At 44.8% G+C, this 16,509-nt stretch overlaps 2 protein-coding genes and 1 long non-coding RNA gene across 3 annotated transcripts in view; 1 reads left to right on the top strand and 2 right to left on the bottom strand.

Moving 5' to 3' along the window:
- Positions 1–3,256, bottom strand: part of si:ch211-11n16.2 (zinc finger FYVE domain-containing protein 1) — a 17,217-nt gene extending 13,961 nt beyond the window's left edge. The window contains exons 1-2 of the mRNA XM_061217832.1: positions 3,082–3,256; positions 589–1,099 (exon numbers count right to left, since the gene is read on the bottom strand). Coding sequence (XP_061073816.1) covers positions 589–1,099; positions 3,082–3,198 — 628 coding nt within the window. The 5' untranslated portion in view covers positions 3,199–3,256. The remainder of the gene's footprint in view (positions 1–588; positions 1,100–3,081) is intronic.
- Positions 3,257–5,058: 1,802 nt separating this feature from the next.
- On the bottom strand, positions 5,059–10,204 carry LOC133108367 (uncharacterized). Its single transcript, XR_009704646.1, has 3 exons — positions 10,072–10,204; positions 6,166–6,257; positions 5,059–6,049 (listed from the first exon to the last, which is right to left on the bottom strand). It is a non-coding gene; the product is annotated as an uncharacterized LOC133108367 (long non-coding RNA).
- Positions 8,573–16,509, top strand: part of dpf1 (double PHD fingers 1) — a 40,839-nt gene continuing 32,902 nt past the window's right edge. The window contains exon 1 of the mRNA XM_061217857.1: positions 8,573–8,636. Within this exon, the coding sequence (XP_061073841.1) occupies positions 8,605–8,636 (32 nt within the window). The 5' untranslated portion in view covers positions 8,573–8,604. The remainder of the gene's footprint in view (positions 8,637–16,509) is intronic.

Below are 16,509 nucleotides of genomic sequence, written 5' to 3'. Positions count from 1 at the left end.
AACCACCTGTTTCCTTCACACATTCAACAGTGAGACCTAGAGGGCTTCCACCTACAGGGGTAATTTCAACTCCACACTATACTTTGCACCATAATTAACCTCCTACATAGTCGTTCAGCCATGTCCCTAATGATACCCGTTTGATGGAAACTCTTAATGCTTTAAACGGCTTAGCTTATGCTTTACACGTCAGTGCACATCCCCCCATTTGCACAGCTGGACTTGGGGCTTAATGAAGCCAGGTCGATCCTCCTGCACGGGGGCACAGCGGTAGTGTCACGTGTTTGTGTAAGTGTGCATATTTGAGGGAGTGCGCGTGCTTGCGTGTGCGAGTGAGTGTATATATGTGTGTGTGCGTGCATTGGTATAAGTGTGTGTTTGTGTGTGCATGTGTATTTGTGTGTGGATGTGTGTGTGTGTGTGTATATATGTGTGTGCGTGTGTGTGTGTGTGTGTGTATATGTGTGTGTGTGTGTGCGTGTGTGTGTGTGTGCGCGTGCGTGCGTGTGTATATGTGTGTGAGTATTTGCGTGTGCATGTGGTGTGTGTATGTGTGTGTTGGGTGCTGGGTGCTGGGTGCTGGCCTACCATGCCCCAGCAGTTTGGTGCGGGACGTCTCCTGAAAGACGATGACGGCGGGCCCCAGGCTGGAGAGGGGCACCTCCAGGCCGCAGCGGGAGGACAGGTCACGCAGCTCGGGGGTGAAGTACTGCTGGTAGGCGGCGGAGGCCCGGCCCAGGAACTCGAACATGTCGTTGTGCAGCCGCTCCGCGCGCGTGCGGTACACCACCACGTCCGACACGGCCAGCACCTTCAGCAGCAGCCGCATGCGCTGGTTCTGCCCGCCCACGGCCGCCGTGCCCAGCAGGCCCTCCGTGTCCAGCACCACCAGCCGCAGGCCCGGGTCGTAGGCCGCCCACACGCCCACCGTGCAGGAGCTCTGCAGCGGCGAGGTGCGGAACACCTCCTCCCCGCCGAACAGCACGTGGTTCAGCGTGTGCGACTTCCCGTCGCCCGTGTTGCCGAAGACGGACACCACCTTCACGCTGGGGACGTCCCGGCAGCCCAGCTTCTCCAGGAACTGCGTCTCGTCGCACACCTGCGCGGGGACAGCTTCCCATAACGTTTCAGCGAGGTTACTGCCGCGCTCCCGAGAACCGCAGCGAGTGGGTTATAGAGGGCTGGGGGGCTCATAAAGTTAATTAATGTGTTGCATTACGGTACAAATGCAAGAAGGTGGTTGGATCGGGGGAGATCTCTTACCGCTCAAACCACTGAAGATAAACACAGTAACAGTACTGCCCAGCAACTGAAATTAAATCCCAATATTTTGTATCTCACATGGGACACTATCTATCACATGAGTCCTACTTTACTGTCTGTTGTGCTGAAGCCTTATGAGTGCGCTCATATCCAGTGGGACAACCAAGTTTTTGCTGTCACTGAATTTATATTTTTTCAGCAACACACTACAGCTTACGGTATAACACTCATTGAGCACTTTATTAGGAACACCTGTACACCTACATATTCATGCGATTATCTAATCAGCCAACCATGTGGCAGCAGTGCAATGTATAAAATGATGCAGATACGGGTCAGGAGCTTCACTTAATGTTTACCATCAGAATGGGGAAAAAATGTGATCTCAGTGATTTCAACTGTGGGATGATTATTGATGCCAGACAGGCCGGTTTGATTATTTATTTATCTCCTGGGATTTTCATGCATAACTGGAGTTTACTCAGAATGGTGCGAAAGACAAAAAACATCCAGTGAGCAGCAGTTCTGCGGGCAGAAACGTGTTGTTAATGAGAGAAGTCAGAGGAGAAGGGCCAGACTGGTCAAAGCTGACAGAAAGGTGGAAGTAATGCAAATAACTATGCATTACAACTGTAGCATGCAGAAGAGCATCTCAGAACACACAACGCATCTAAGTGAATAGGCTATAGCAGCATATGACTTAAGCCAAAAAATATATAAATAAGTCTAATAAATACCTAATAAAGTGCTCACTGAGTGTATATTGGAAAGAAAGCGCTGAGCGTCCTAAGAGGAAACTGAACACCAAGTCAGTCTTAAGTGGCGAGCAAATTGAATTCATTTCCGCGGACATTTCTAGGCATTTCTTTTTTTTTTTAAGCAGAAACATTTTTTGTTTTGGAATGGCCTCCTGAAACGCAGTCTTTGTTATTGCACAGCCTCACGTGTTTGCATGACATCACTGTCAAAACACGCTATTTAGCTAGCTAACTAGCTGGCTAGCAAGCTCAGCTAGCAAGTTAGCCAAGTAAGAAAAATACATTCCGGAACTATAAACACTTTATTTTTCTTATTTATACTAAAATAATCGCGTCAGCTATCTGAGGATATTATATCCCAACGATACTCAAATGGTCTTTGTAAGTGTTGACACAACAATGTAATGTTAGCTAGCTAAATTAGCTAACAATAAAAGTAAGATTCGCTAACTACCCTTTTCTCGTTAGCTAAAGGCCACATATCCTTTAATGCTGCTTTAAATGTTGGCAAACGTATTGTGTTTGGTTTTGAAATAATTTACCATACATGACTGGTGCTGTGTCGAAAGCTCCAAAATGTTAACTTAGCTAACAGTCAGCTGCTAGCTACTGCTAGCAAACGTTAACGGTCCAGGTAGGTGAATGCCATCATTATCATTAACATATTAGCTACCTTGCTAGAATGTTCTGGCACTAAAAAAATGTTAATCGTGACGTTAGCCCGCGAAATAGCGACATGACAGCAGCTGATTTATCTGGTTGTAAGTTACAGCTAACGTTATGGCTACTTAGCTAACAACTTAACGTTGGTGTGCAGTAAGTAGTCTATGTTAACTTAGCAAGTCATACAGCTAGGTACGCAGGTCTACCAGAATGGAGTGATATCTAGTTAGTAAATTGTTGCCAACCTTGGCGTTGTCAACAACGTATGCATTTGACAGCTGCTAGATAGCTAGCCTAGCTAGTTCACTAGTTTAGTTATCTGCGCATGTTATCGGTGGACTTTGTCAGTTAGCTATAAAGCTAACTTAGCAAGCTATCTTGTCAACAAACGTTATACCTGCAGATTTTCATGTTCATCCACCAAAAGGAAACTCCTGTCGCTGCTTTTATCTTCGTCCTTTTTTTGGCGAGAAAGCGACAGTCCGTCCATCTCTTTCAGCAGCAAGTCTGACATGATTTGGTTCACACCATAACTGAAGTCTACACTTCCTGCCTACACGGCCGGTGGCGACAACAACAATTAAGCAGCGTTTCCATGCTTATTTCCCACAAGCAAGCGCTTTCGCGACGCGAACCACGCAGTACGAAGTGGTGCAGTAGCGTCACCATGTGGAGATACTTAGAATTTAAATTAGATGTGTAGAGTCAGTATCATGACATTCGGCGGATTGGCTCAATAAATAATTTGTTGCTATGGAAGTGGGGTTGATACACAAATTTTGTTCTGTTGTAACTTACATTACTTTTGGAGATCACCTGGTTGAATTCAAGAACCGTTTTTAGAAGTATTGATTGTCGTTTATTAAACACAGGAAAATTATTTAGCCTACTCCTTTTTAATTATTTATTTGCCATTTTAGTACTGTGAAACCAGGATCTGTCATGATTTATTACACACTATCACTATTCAAATAACACAAACATTACAGCAAAAAATCTGTTTGGATTTCTATGTGAGACTGCCACCTACATGTCCTGTTGAAAAATTATTCCATACTGCTATGTTCATTAAATATTTGTTAGCAGTGGGTCTATAAATAGCCCATGTCAGTGTGGCAGCAAAGTGGCGCCACAGCAGTTAGCCGTAGACACTGAGTGAAATTCCATCACTGCTCCCCCTTATTCTGGGAGGAAGAAGACCCGGTACCTGGACAATGGGCATCAAGTCAACTTAACATTTCAATGCACTTGAAAACCAAAGAAAAATAGTGCCTCTTTTTCAATTATTATATGCTTCAGGTGCAGGTTGTATCTACTGTGTTTTTCAAGGTATGTTTACCAGCTGGACAAGTACATGGTCACATGAACAAATTAAACCGAAATAGATTTAATGTCAATTAGGACTTGTATGTACACTGTAAATTTAAACCATGCATCTATGGACTCACTGAGAAGTCAACTGAAGTCTATTATAACCAGGACTGCGTTAAATGACTTGCTTATTTACCAGTTTCATTTTTAAACATAGCATTATGCCATAAAGCATAATGACATCTAAAACAGTTTTTGTTGTTGGCCCAGTCGTTGTGGTATTTAATGCAATCTACAAGAGGCTGCCTCTGAAAAATACATCTGTTTAATGACTCTCTAGTTCTAACAATGTAACATCAAAGAATACAATGTAAAAGTGAAACCAATTTGTCAGCAGCAGCATAAATTACCGCACAGGCACACAATATAAGACACACATACAGACATGGGTAAACGAAGTTAAAATGAAGACATAGAAGATACATTCATTGAGGATTGAATGTATCGTCTATATATTTATAAAACAAGCACTGCTGTTGTGTATAGAATATCCCTTCTACTGAGATTCTACTGCCATGCAGAGACTTACGCTTAAAAATGATATAGATGTATGGCGCTAGTACAAGATACTTCGAGAAAATGTTGTCTGCATTCTGATATTCTGCTTTCTGCTCTGATATTTGCAATTTGATTTGGGACTATTTACTGAATCAGCCGAGTGGAAATAGCATTCTCTACTCTATTCTGCTGAGATAAAATAAGAATTTGAATTGGATTATTAAAATGTATTAAAACAGCAAACAGATTGAAATAACTTGAAAAAACAACAAAAATTTAAATACTTTTCATTAAAATACCTTAAAAGCACATTCAGAGTTCTTAGAAAACTGGAAAAACTAATAGTGTGAAGGAACAACCATCTGAATCTTGCTGGAAATAATGAATATTATACTCAAGAGTATATATTTTGTGTCTGAGTAACTTGTCTTTTTTATGTTTAAAGTATTTTCGGTTATACTATTATATCAATAACCTTGTTGGGCATTGGCTGTAAAATGTGCTTATTTTCTCTGTTGTTAGGTATTGTCTCATGAGTAGTGTCCTCTGTTATGAGGTGATGCTTGGAGGTGATTTCAGAGAAGAGTGAAAATGTAGTATCAGTCCCTCTGTCTGCTGATCATTTATTTTTTATCTGGCTCTTTTTTCATTATTAGACAAATTTGTAGAGTCATCCTCTCATAGCTTGGTGATTGACAGTTTACAACAGCTCTGGGTTGTGATCCCACCGTAAAATATGCTTAGTCTGCGATATGCAATACGCAATACTTCTGGCGTTGCATATTAAGGACAGGCAATCTGTTTTCCCCCTTAGACAGGTGTTTTTCGGTCTTGCTGCTAGAGAATTCCACTGAACTGAACAGGCAAGAAATTATGACCCCCCATGATGGATGACTTTGATGGGCTGGTGGACTTATGAGGCACGGGAGGCAGTTAGAATAGAATCTGTGAACCATGTGATCGGGAAAATACAGCTGGGTTCATGAATAAGTGTGGCCCAGGAAAGGTTTGTTTAGAGATTCATGAAAATACTGGAGGTGTGATTATATTTTACCCATGTGGTTCATTGTTTTTTTTGTTCCCTTATCAAAATAAATGGCTGCATGTGACGATAACGCCTTGATTAGATGATGAAAATACTGAAATATATTTTTATTAACTTTATTCTTTAAAATGGAAGATTTGCACTTAGGCTCTGGTGAAGTTCCAGCTAAATTCTGTGGTTGGAGCCCATGTGACCATTAGTGGTCATATTTAGCCAGGGTCATATTTGCCACAAAATCTTCCTCCTTGCTGGTGGGCTTTGGTTAGAGTTTAACCATACATTCAAGCGGTTGAGAGCTTGATATAAATTGTTAAAAAGCCACACCCCACCATACGGAAACATTATTCAAGGTGTTTTTCTGCTGCTGACTGAAACAGGGAAGCTGCATCACTGGTCTTCTGTCTGTCCCATTTCTCATTCTGATTTCTATCTCCACTGCTGGCCTGGAGTCCTTATTTGGAGCGGAAACAAAATTAGCAGGTTATTCCAGTCATTAGTCAAGGGATAATTAAAATAATTCCTCAAACACCTGTGGGAAAACAGTCCCTGGAGACAGATGGAGCCCACCTGCGATAGGGACACACACCTTCTTCAGCTCTGGTCCTGGAGGGCTGCAGTCAGACAGGATTTATATGTGTACTTGTAGTGCACTCTCTGAACTGCAAAAGAACAATGTGGACAACAATTGACAAACTAACTGAATTTGTTTAGTTAATGAAGTTAATGGTACAAATTCAAGGCTCAGGGGGAACACCAGTAAATTCTACTGAAATCCCTGATGTGAAGAAGTTATAAGTGATGAGTGATGGACAATTCAATACACAGAAAATACAGACACAAGTTTACACACACACACACACACACAAACACACCCTCTCCTTCTCTCTCTCACACACACACACAATCTTTCACAAGTGCACGCACACACACACACGCAAGCACACACACATACACATACATACACAAGCACGCTTGCATGCATACACATGCACGCACACATACACATACACAGACAGTATACCTCCTCCAGTTAGCCCTGCCTTCACCCTGATGAAAGCTCCTTGCTACTTCTGCTACTACTTTTCTTTTTCATTCACTTTCAGACATGCCACATCATTACATTACAGGCATTTGGCAGACGCTCTTATCCAGACGTACAGTTGAGTAGACTAAGCAGGAAACAATCCTCCCCTGGAGTAATGCAGGGTTAAGGGCCTTGCTCAAGGGCCCAACGGCTGTGCGGATCTTATTGTGGCTACACTGGGATTAGAACCCCCGACCTTGTGTGTCCCAGTCATTTACCTTAACCACTACGCTACAGGCCGCCCCATCATGAAAGCAGTATAACTAATGAATCATGCTCTAATGTCCAGAGTGCTTTTAATTCACACTGATGCTGAAGCAAAATTCTCAGTAAAAAAGCCTTTGCTCCAAAGAGAGCTTCAGCCAAACCCAAATTGCTCCAGTCGGACACACTTTTACGCCTTCCAGCCCTCTTGAGTCTGGCTGTTTTCTCACCTCTAGCCCACAGCCACTTAGCTTCAGCCATTTGGCAGGAGCTGGGTGCATGATGGTATGGCTGCTGGCCATTATAAATGTAATTATACATCCATAATATCACTGCTGTAAAATCCAGCTATCACCATCTTGAAATTACAAGCTACCAGCTTGAGCTGGTCAAACCATGTTGAGTATGGAGCTGGTTTGAACTGATCAACCAGCTACCAGCTGTTTCAAAAAATAGCTTAAGCTGATTTTGTCTTCAGCAGGGATAAGTTGTGTATACCAAGTGCAGTTAGTTATCAATACTGTGTTTATTCAAAGGCCGGACAGGATCTAGTTATTATCCATCCTGCAATATTCTTATAATGTCTGGGCTTATGCTGAGTGTAATTATATTGAAGTTGCTTCCCAAACAGTAGTTTTGTTCATTTCCACTTAGGGACTAACAAGTGAAGAACGTGTGTAGCAAGCTGAGCACTGATTGACAGTGCAGATCGAAGAAGCAAGGAGTAAAGGGGTGATTTGTCCAGCTGAACGTAGACCATTTTGTTTCATTGTGCACACTTGTCAAAGCCGACATCTTACTTCCCTGCAAACAGGTCTTTTGTATGAATAAATACAGTATGTATCTATAGCACAAATGTCAAATGTAATTGTTTATCACATCACAAATTATCCAAAATAATTTTTCCCCCATGGGTATTCCCAAGATGCTATGAATACAAATATATTTTTTAGGAGGTGAGAAACTACAGAAGATTTCAGATTTCATCAACTGTCAAGGACTGCCCTCCTCTGTCTCACGGCATCAGGAGAATTATCATTACTTTGCTGGCTGAAACAATGGAGGCAGAGGAAATATTAAAGACTCTCTCAATGTTACAAAACTAAAAAGACAAATAAATAAATACATCTCCGCAATAAATGAAAATATTAAAATCCATAATTTGGATCCAACACTCAAGTCATACAAGTGCAGTCAAAATGAGTGCAATTTCGTAATTGCACATACATTCACAATCACTATTGATTACGCAATTAAATGTTTTCATCCGAACGTATAGTTGCTGTCAAAATAATCTTTCCAAGACATTACTTCGCACATAGCCTCGCCCTTAAAATATATCGGTGTACTTGCAAGAAAAGAAAAATTGCGTAGTCTCCTATAAAATCGGAGGGCGATATAGGCTACAGACTGGCAGTCCAATGGCCCAACCTTGACATTACAGTAGATGTTTTGGCTTATCCATACAAGTCCGAGGCGGGACCGTTATACTGTCAAACGCGCTACACTTGGTACTTGTAGTACAGTGCTCCTCACCTTGTTTCACACCGGCGTGTGGAAAAACTACATTTCCCAAGTCGGGCCAAGAAACGTTTACTCTCCCATTGGCTGCCTGCTCCAGCCGCAGCCCCAGAGAATGAATGAAATTGAAAATTACTGCTATATTACATGTACAATACCGGGATCTGCAGTGTTACATTGTATCATACTATATCAAAATGGCCACAGTGGTTCAAAACCCTCTGAAATCGTAAGTAGAAACATTCAAATGGTTGTTTTTACCAAGGATAGTACAAGTAGCCCATGCTGTCAGTTTGGTTAATTTTTTGTGAATTTCTAATGACAATTGCAAGACGTAGTTAAAAGTACAAATTCCATCTGCAGCTAGGGTGAATTCTATAAATCTGGAATGAGGGAGGAAAGTAACAGTCGAGTCGATTTCTTGCATGAACTGGATTTTGCAGAGAGATGCTTTGCTGAAGTGATATCGGGCTAGCATTTGCTAATCATTTCTGCACGCCAAGCTAGCTAAGCCATGCACATAAGCGATATGTTGGAATGTTAAACTAGCCTACAATTTTGGTGACCCGGCATCTCTTGTTAATGTATAGATTACAGTGAGTAATGCTTGGTTGTCGGTTGTGACTGCATTTGCTATTGGCATTTTTCCGCACCCAAAGTAGGCTATTGAAATAATGTTGATTTGGAGGTTCATTTACCTGTGCGTGATGGATTGCAATAGAGGCACTAAAACAGGTACCTGGGCTACGTCCCGTCTGTCATCTTCCACCGGTTATTAATTATTACTTAAATACGCACAGCCTCCTACGTTTGCTTACGGGTTGAATCGTGGAGCCAATGTTTTTAGCGTTTCTAGGAGTAAGCGTTGTTTTTGGTTGAGCCTAACTATTTGTATTAGGCTATACGATAATAATATAACAATATAACCAATTGTTGTGCAGTATCTGGAAATGGGTGCTGTACTTTTGGTATCGGGTCCGGATGGTGTATTTGCCCTTGCAGTAGCCTGATCGCGAGCTCGAAATGCTAAGTGCAGCGGGGCAGCAGACAGCCGCGTTACAATGGTGAACATTCCGTCAAGTTCACATCCGAATCCTTTGTGCCGTCTGACACAAGAAAAAAATCCAGCGTGCGGCAGGCAGCACAGGCTAGCTGCCAAGATATGCATTTGCATCTGTTCGCCAGATAACATATACCTGCGACCAAGTAGTGGGCTTAGATTTCTGTGGATTTCTCAAATATCTGAGGCGTTTTGGTGCTGCGCCGAATAACTATATTTGAAATGCCTACCTGTAACAAAGAAAGTCAGTTTATTTCCGCGGAAGCCGACCAGATGTTACCTGGATTTGTGTGCACTGCGATGCAAAAATGCAGTCGCGGCTCCCTGTGCCACAACGCATCTATAATGCAGACAGGCGACATTTCTTGGTATTCTTCAAAAACGAATACGGGGTTGTTTCGGGGATTCTCTGTGTTATTTTATCCTGTTGTCGGGAACTGACATTACACAGAATAAAGCGTCTGCATCTTGGATTCTTCTCAGTCAGTTAATGAAGGCAGATTCTGCGACTATATTAAGTAGCCTGGGCTAAAACTTGAAAAAACGGGCTAGTGTTGGGGGCTTTTGTGGACACTGACAAAAATATTGATAGTTTCATACTTACGTGAAATTAAGCAACGAAGGAAGGGGGCTACAGCAACAACCCAGTCACCCGTGAATACACGCTATATGCTGACCGGCCGGTAAACGATGTGGCCGCGCACCGCGCGGGACTGATGCGTGTTTCTTAATTGTACACCTGGTGGACGCCTCTCCTGGATGCATTCGGATACGATTATTTAATGAAATTTTAAATTGTATTATTTAGGCTATTATATCAGAGAAATATAAATGTTTCAACGGGGATAAACACGCGATTTTAAGTCGCACTTTACGGATAGGTTTCAGTGCTGTTTTAAGGTGAGACCGGAGACCATAGAAATAAAAAATAAAAAAATAAAAAAAACTTAAAACGTTTTAAGAGTGTCCCTGGTGTAAATGCAACATCTGCTATTTAAAAGGCGGGAGGAGTCTGCTCGAGGGTGTCACTGTATTTAGCTGTCAATCAATATGGGCATTATGATGTCTGTCTCGCGATCTTTGCTGATTCGCTGATCACTTCTTGAACACACTGTGGAAGAATCTCCGATTTGGGGAACCATTATCTCACATGAATGCACAGGAGTGCAGCGTACCAATAGACTACCTTGACATGCACAAAACACTTTACTTTGCAGTAGGAAGACAGGTCAAGAGTCCCCCTGCAAAGCCACGTCAGAAGAATTAATCAGACTTAGATTTGTTATATTGTGAAACTTGGACCACAGACAAGGCAGCCATCACTTTGATATTAATCCATTCGGTGGAAATGTGTAAGGGAACTTATACATAGTTATACAGTATACAGGCTGCACAACTACAGAACTTAAAAAAATCTTACTGTTGCTATGACTACACATAACACTCCAACTGAAGTACCACATCAACTACTTGTATGACCACAGCACCGTACCTCACTACAATATTCCACTTGCTACTATCCCAACAATTTCTACCATTACAGATAGGTCTACTGTGACCACATATTTCAGCTTTGCTTGGTGTTTCATATGCTACAATCCTAAGGAAAGAGAGAGAGGGACAGAGAGAGAGAGAGAGAAAGAGAGAGAGAGAGGGAGGGAGAGAGAGAGGGAGGGAGACAGAGACTCTCCTCGGACCAGCATGATGCTCCAGGCAGGGCTCTCTATGTCTCTGAGGAGCAGAGTCTGATCTGGGGTGTGTAAACGAGTCTGGAAAAGCCTGTCCCATTGAGCATTCCTTAACCTTTTCCATAGGATTAGTCCCCCTCTAATCTCCCCCCGTCCAACCCCCCACCCCCCCCTCTCTCTCTCTCTGTGCTCTCCCCCCTTTCCTTTCTCTTTCTCTCTGTCTCGCCGACTCTCTTCAATTCAATTTAAAATGCTTGATTGGTCTGGATTTCCCTCCATATTGCGTGTGTTTCAGCATCTCTTTCTTTCACCACCTTGCCTTGGTCATGATCCCTCTCTTCCTCTCTCTGTGTCTTTCTCCCTCTCTCTCTGTCACACACTTTTTAATCTCCATCAGTCTTTCTTGCTCCCTTCTCACTTGCACTCCCCCCCACACCCACTCCCCCCCCCTCTCTCTCTCACACTCTCTCTCTCTCATGCTTCTGTGTTTTTCTCTCTCTTTCTTCCCCCTGTCTCCTGCTCTCTCTCTCCCCTCACAGAGCAGAGCAGGGTGCGGTGTGCTGACTGATCTGGTAGTTATTCCGTCTTGCCTCACTGATTTGAAAGAAATGAATTCTATATAATTCTGTGCTCTGGAGCCCTGTTTATGCAGGCCTACGGAGTGCACTGGAGGCCTCCGCCGCTTCGCTTCTAGATTGTTCTTTCCTTTTTCTCTTTCTCTCTCTCTCTCTCTCTCATTCTTATTTTCTCCAGTCGTAACGTTGCCCGAGTGTTGTATCTGAAGCAGCAGGGGCGATGCTTTGGTGGCCCCTGCCTCCATTTTTTTTCCCAGATGCGTGGTCTTTGTCTTCACGGAGAGAGATGAGAGACATCGATAGGTATTTTTAGCTCTATGACCTATTTCTGCATAGCCACCTAGCTATCTGTCAGTCATTTTGTGGCACTAGTGCACTATAAGTTTATCCGGTATCATCTCTGTGTGCTGTCTGAGGCTAGACTGTGCCCTCGCGATGGGGCAGCACAGGAGTGGGTTCAGTGCAGGTATGTGCCGAGGTAGGGCCCAACTGTGGCTCCAACCTCTGCTCCTTTGCCCTGTGAGTCATAAAGTGCTCCTTTGGCTGCAGCGATGTTTCTTTTTCCTTTTGTAAAGCACAGGTGCTCTTTGTGACTGTGGTGGCTGCACACACCCCCCACCCCGGTCCATGATTGCAATCCCCCCCCCTACCATAGACCGCGATCCCAATCTCTGCATCTCTACCGTCCTGTCCCTCTCCCATCAGTGTGGTGCTGGCTGGGGTTATGTCATTGTGTGGTTGTGTGGTTGTGTGGTGCTGGTGGTGGGTGTGTGGTTGTGTCGCTGTGTGGGTGTCGGGGGTGTTGTGTGGTTGTGTGGCTGTGCAGTTGGTGTTGTGTGGTTGTGTGGCTGTGCAGTTGTATGGTTGTGTGGCTGTGTGGTTGTGTGGTTGTGTGGCTGTGTGGTGCTGGCGGTGGTTGTGTGGTTGTGGCTGTGTGGTTGTGGCTGTGGCTGTGGTTGTGTGACTGTGTGGTGCTGGCGGTGGATTTGTGGTTGTGTGGCTCTGGTTGTGTGGTTGTGGCTGTGACTGTGGCTGGGTGGTGCTGGTGGTGGCTGTGTGGTTGTGGCTGTGTGGCTGTGTAGGGGGGGGGGGGGGGGCGGTTGATCAGTAGATCCTTCACAGCGCATTCTGAAGTGTCTCCATGTTGAATGGCCTCAGGCTGCCGGCACTTCTACTGAGGAGTGGGTGCGCACGGCACTGTGTGCCTTTCCACAAGACAGGCAGGGGAGAGGGAGAGGTGGAGGGGTGGCTGAGAGGTCGGAGCGCAAAGGCTGGGAAAGACAGACGGACTTTGGATGGACGGACGATGGATGGATGGGCCGGGAATGGTGGTGGGAAAAAGGGGATCTTGACAGAGAGGAAGTGGAAGTGGGCCAGCCTGTAGCCTAGTGGCCAATGTACATCACTGGGACCCGGAAGGTCGGTGGATCAAGCTCTGGTGTAGCCACGATAAGATCTGCACAGCTGTTGGGCCCTTGAGTAAGGCCCTTAACCCCACATTGCTCCGGGGGGGATTGTCCCCTGCGTAGTCTAGTCAACTGTAATTTGCTTCTGATAAAAGTGTCAGCTAAGTAACAAATTATTATTATTATTATTATTATTATAGGTACTGACACAGGAAGAGCCTGGACTTTATCCAGGACGCACAGCGGTTGGTTGAAAAGGGTCTTTGTGGAGCGGGGTGACAGAGGGGTGGCGGTGAGAACGAGGCAGAGGCTGGAATGGCGAAGCAGGACAGTGTGCAGCAATTAGCAACAGCTGAAAATGTTCCAGTGTTACATGCAAATGAGCTCCTACAGAAACGAGAGGGAGAGGGAGAGTGACAGAATAGGAAAACAGATTGCGAAAGTACGAGAGAGTGGAAGAGAAAGTGGAGTGGAGAGTCGTTATCCCCTCATTATTTTCCTTAGTGCGTGAAATGCATCGGATAATATTAGGCTTTCTGCGCCAATTTATCCCGTGCCGTACACTTTTATTTTTGTAGGAATGCGTAATTATGAAGAATTAATTTCATTTACGGGGCCGGATGTTAATCAGCGTTGGTTTTGTCAACTTTTAACGCGGTGAAGATGCTGCAGTGGACAGCGGTGCTCCAGGCAGCCTGCAGCTGTAACCTTACCTGGACTGAATTTCATCTGAGTGCATCACTGTGTGCCATTCCTGTATATGGCAGCAGAAAGGACACTTTCCACTGCAGTGGACAGAGAATTTGTATCCAATCTCCCCACATACCCATAATTTTAAGGCGTTATTAAATAATGAAAGAGCGAGAGTGTGTGTGTGTGTGTGTGTGTGTGAGAGAGAGAGAGAGAGAGCGAGAGGCGAGGAGGGGGAGGGGTAGCAGGAGATATCCTTTCTGTGAGGTAGTGTTTTGTGTGGCTCTGTGTGTATTTGGATGTTTGTGTGTGTGTGTGTGTGTGTGTGTGTGTACATATGAGAGGGTGCGTGTTGGGGTCTATGTGTGTGTGTATGTATGTTCCTGTGTGTATGAAGTATGCGTATGTGTGTTGGGCGGTGTGTGTGTGCATTTGTATGTGTGTGCACGTGTGTGTGTGTGTGTGTGTGTACGTGCGTGCATATGTCTGTATGTGTGTGTGTCTATGTGTGTGCATGCATGTGTGTGTTTAACTGTGTGTGTGTGCATGTGGGTGTGTGTTGGGCTGTGTGTGTGTGTGTGTGTGTATGTGGGTGTGTGTTGGGCTGTTTGTGTGTGTGTGTGTGTGTGTGTGTGTGCATGTGGGTGTGTGTTGGGCTGTGTGTGTGTGTGTGTGTGCATGTGGGTGTGTGTTGGGCTGTGTGTGTGTGTGTGTGTGCATGTGGGTGTGTGTTGGGCTGTGTGTGTGTGTATGTGGGTGTATGTTGGGTTGTGTGTGTGTGTGTGCATGTGGATGTGTGTGTGTGTGTATGTGTGTGTGTTTGTGGGTGTGTGTTGGGCTGTGTGTGTGTGTGTGTGTGTGGTGCTGTGCAGTCAGTTGTTCAGTGAATGGCAGGCCAGAGCAGAATGCGGATCCTTCAGCTGAGATTTATGGCCCCTCTACCGTTCCAATTACGTGGAAGGATCCTCTCACAAGATTCCGGAACATTATTAAGGAGTGGGGGTTGGGGGATGGGGGGAGGTTGGAGAGGGGGGGAATATTCATTTTGCTGGGCCCACCAGCCTGTCTTCCATTTTCTCCTGAAAATCCATTCAACCTGCAGAAAGAGTATTGCAAAGTTGAAACAATTGGGGCATCCTCTCCTGTGTGTGTGTGTGTGTATGTGTGCGTGTGCATGTGTACGCGTGTGGGGGTCGGTTTATGTCAGTGTTTATGCGTGTGTGTGGTTGTGCAGGTATGCATGTCTGTGTGTATGCGTGTGTGTGTGCCTGTGCATATGTGTATGCGGTGTATGTGTGCATGCGTGTGTTTGTGTGCGTGCGTGAGTGTGTATGCATGCGTGTGTGCGTGTGTGTGTGTGTGTGTGCATGCGTATGTGTTTGTGTGTGCATGTGTGTGTGTGCGTGTGCATGCATATATGTTTGTGTGTGTGCGCGTGTGTGTATGCATGCATGCAGGTGTGTCTGTATGTGCGCGTGCATGCGTGTGCATGCATGTGTGTTTGTGTGTGCGTGTGCATGTGTGTGTACACATGCGTGTGCATGTGTGTGTACACATGCGTGTTTGTTTGTGTGTGTGTGTGCATGTGTGTGTACACATGCGTGTGTGTTTGTGTGTGTGTGTGTGTGTGCATGTGTGTGTACACATGCGTGTGTGTGTGTGTGTGTGTGTGCATGTGTGTGTACACATGCGTGTGTGTGTGTCTGTGTGTGTGTGTGCATGTGTGTGTACACATGCGTGTGTGTTTGTGTGTGTGTGTGTGTGTGTGCATGTGTGTGTACACATGCGTGTGTGTGTGTGTGTGTGTGTGTGTGTGCATGTGTGTGTATGTTTCCTGCCTCTGTTCCGTGTGCCACAGCGTGTGCTGTAGCTGTGTTGGGTGCGCTCGGGCAGGGGAACGGCGGGCGAAAGCTGCGTTTGTTTGTTTGCGTTTTTCGGGACGCACATGCGGCCGCCGTGCTTGTGGAGCCAGGCAGCAGCGTTTCCTGTTGTTGGCATGGGAACGCCTACCACACCACCACACCAAAACAACGCGAAGAATACTGAGCCTCGGGTACTGGACAGGCAGGGAATTTCACCGGTCTTGGAATGAGGATTCAGATTCACATCTACCTGATTTCCTATAGCGTTTGGGGAATAATTAACCAAAAAACGGGTCAGGAACGCATACTTGTGTTTAAGAAGCGCTCGCAGAGAGCTTCAAACTCTCTCCTGTAGGCTGGAGATGTGCAATCAAAGGATGCCGAAATGTGATGTTCATCATTCTATATCACTGCTCGGAATGATCCAGTGAAATTCCATATTGAGTTTGGAGTAAATCTAACCGGGGCAGCAGCCAGGAACGTATTCCTGCTATTCCTGCTTCAGCGACACCAGGGCTGGGTTTTTTTTGTCTTTTGTCCTTCAGAACCCCCACAACAAACAGAATGTAACTGACATGGGTCTGACACACCTGTAACATCCTTAAAGTTCTGGAGCAAACATTATGTGAACGTTGCAGGAATGAATGTAAAGTGTAGTGTAATTATTATTATTATTATACCCCAACTTGCTACTGTCAGACTTGTGATGGGATGTGTTCCTGGACATTCTACACAAACGTTGCAATAACGTTACACACCCCAAGCTGCTACTGTAAGAGTTGTGATGGCGCCTGTTCCTAGAAATTGTACACAAACGTTGC

Source organism: Conger conger, chromosome 13, assembly GCF_963514075.1.
Source record: "Conger conger chromosome 13, fConCon1.1, whole genome shotgun sequence".
NCBI lineage: Eukaryota > Metazoa > Chordata > Actinopteri > Anguilliformes > Congridae > Conger > Conger conger.
Note: the sequence above shows the minus strand (reverse complement) of the source record. Positions and strands in the feature narration are given on the sequence as shown.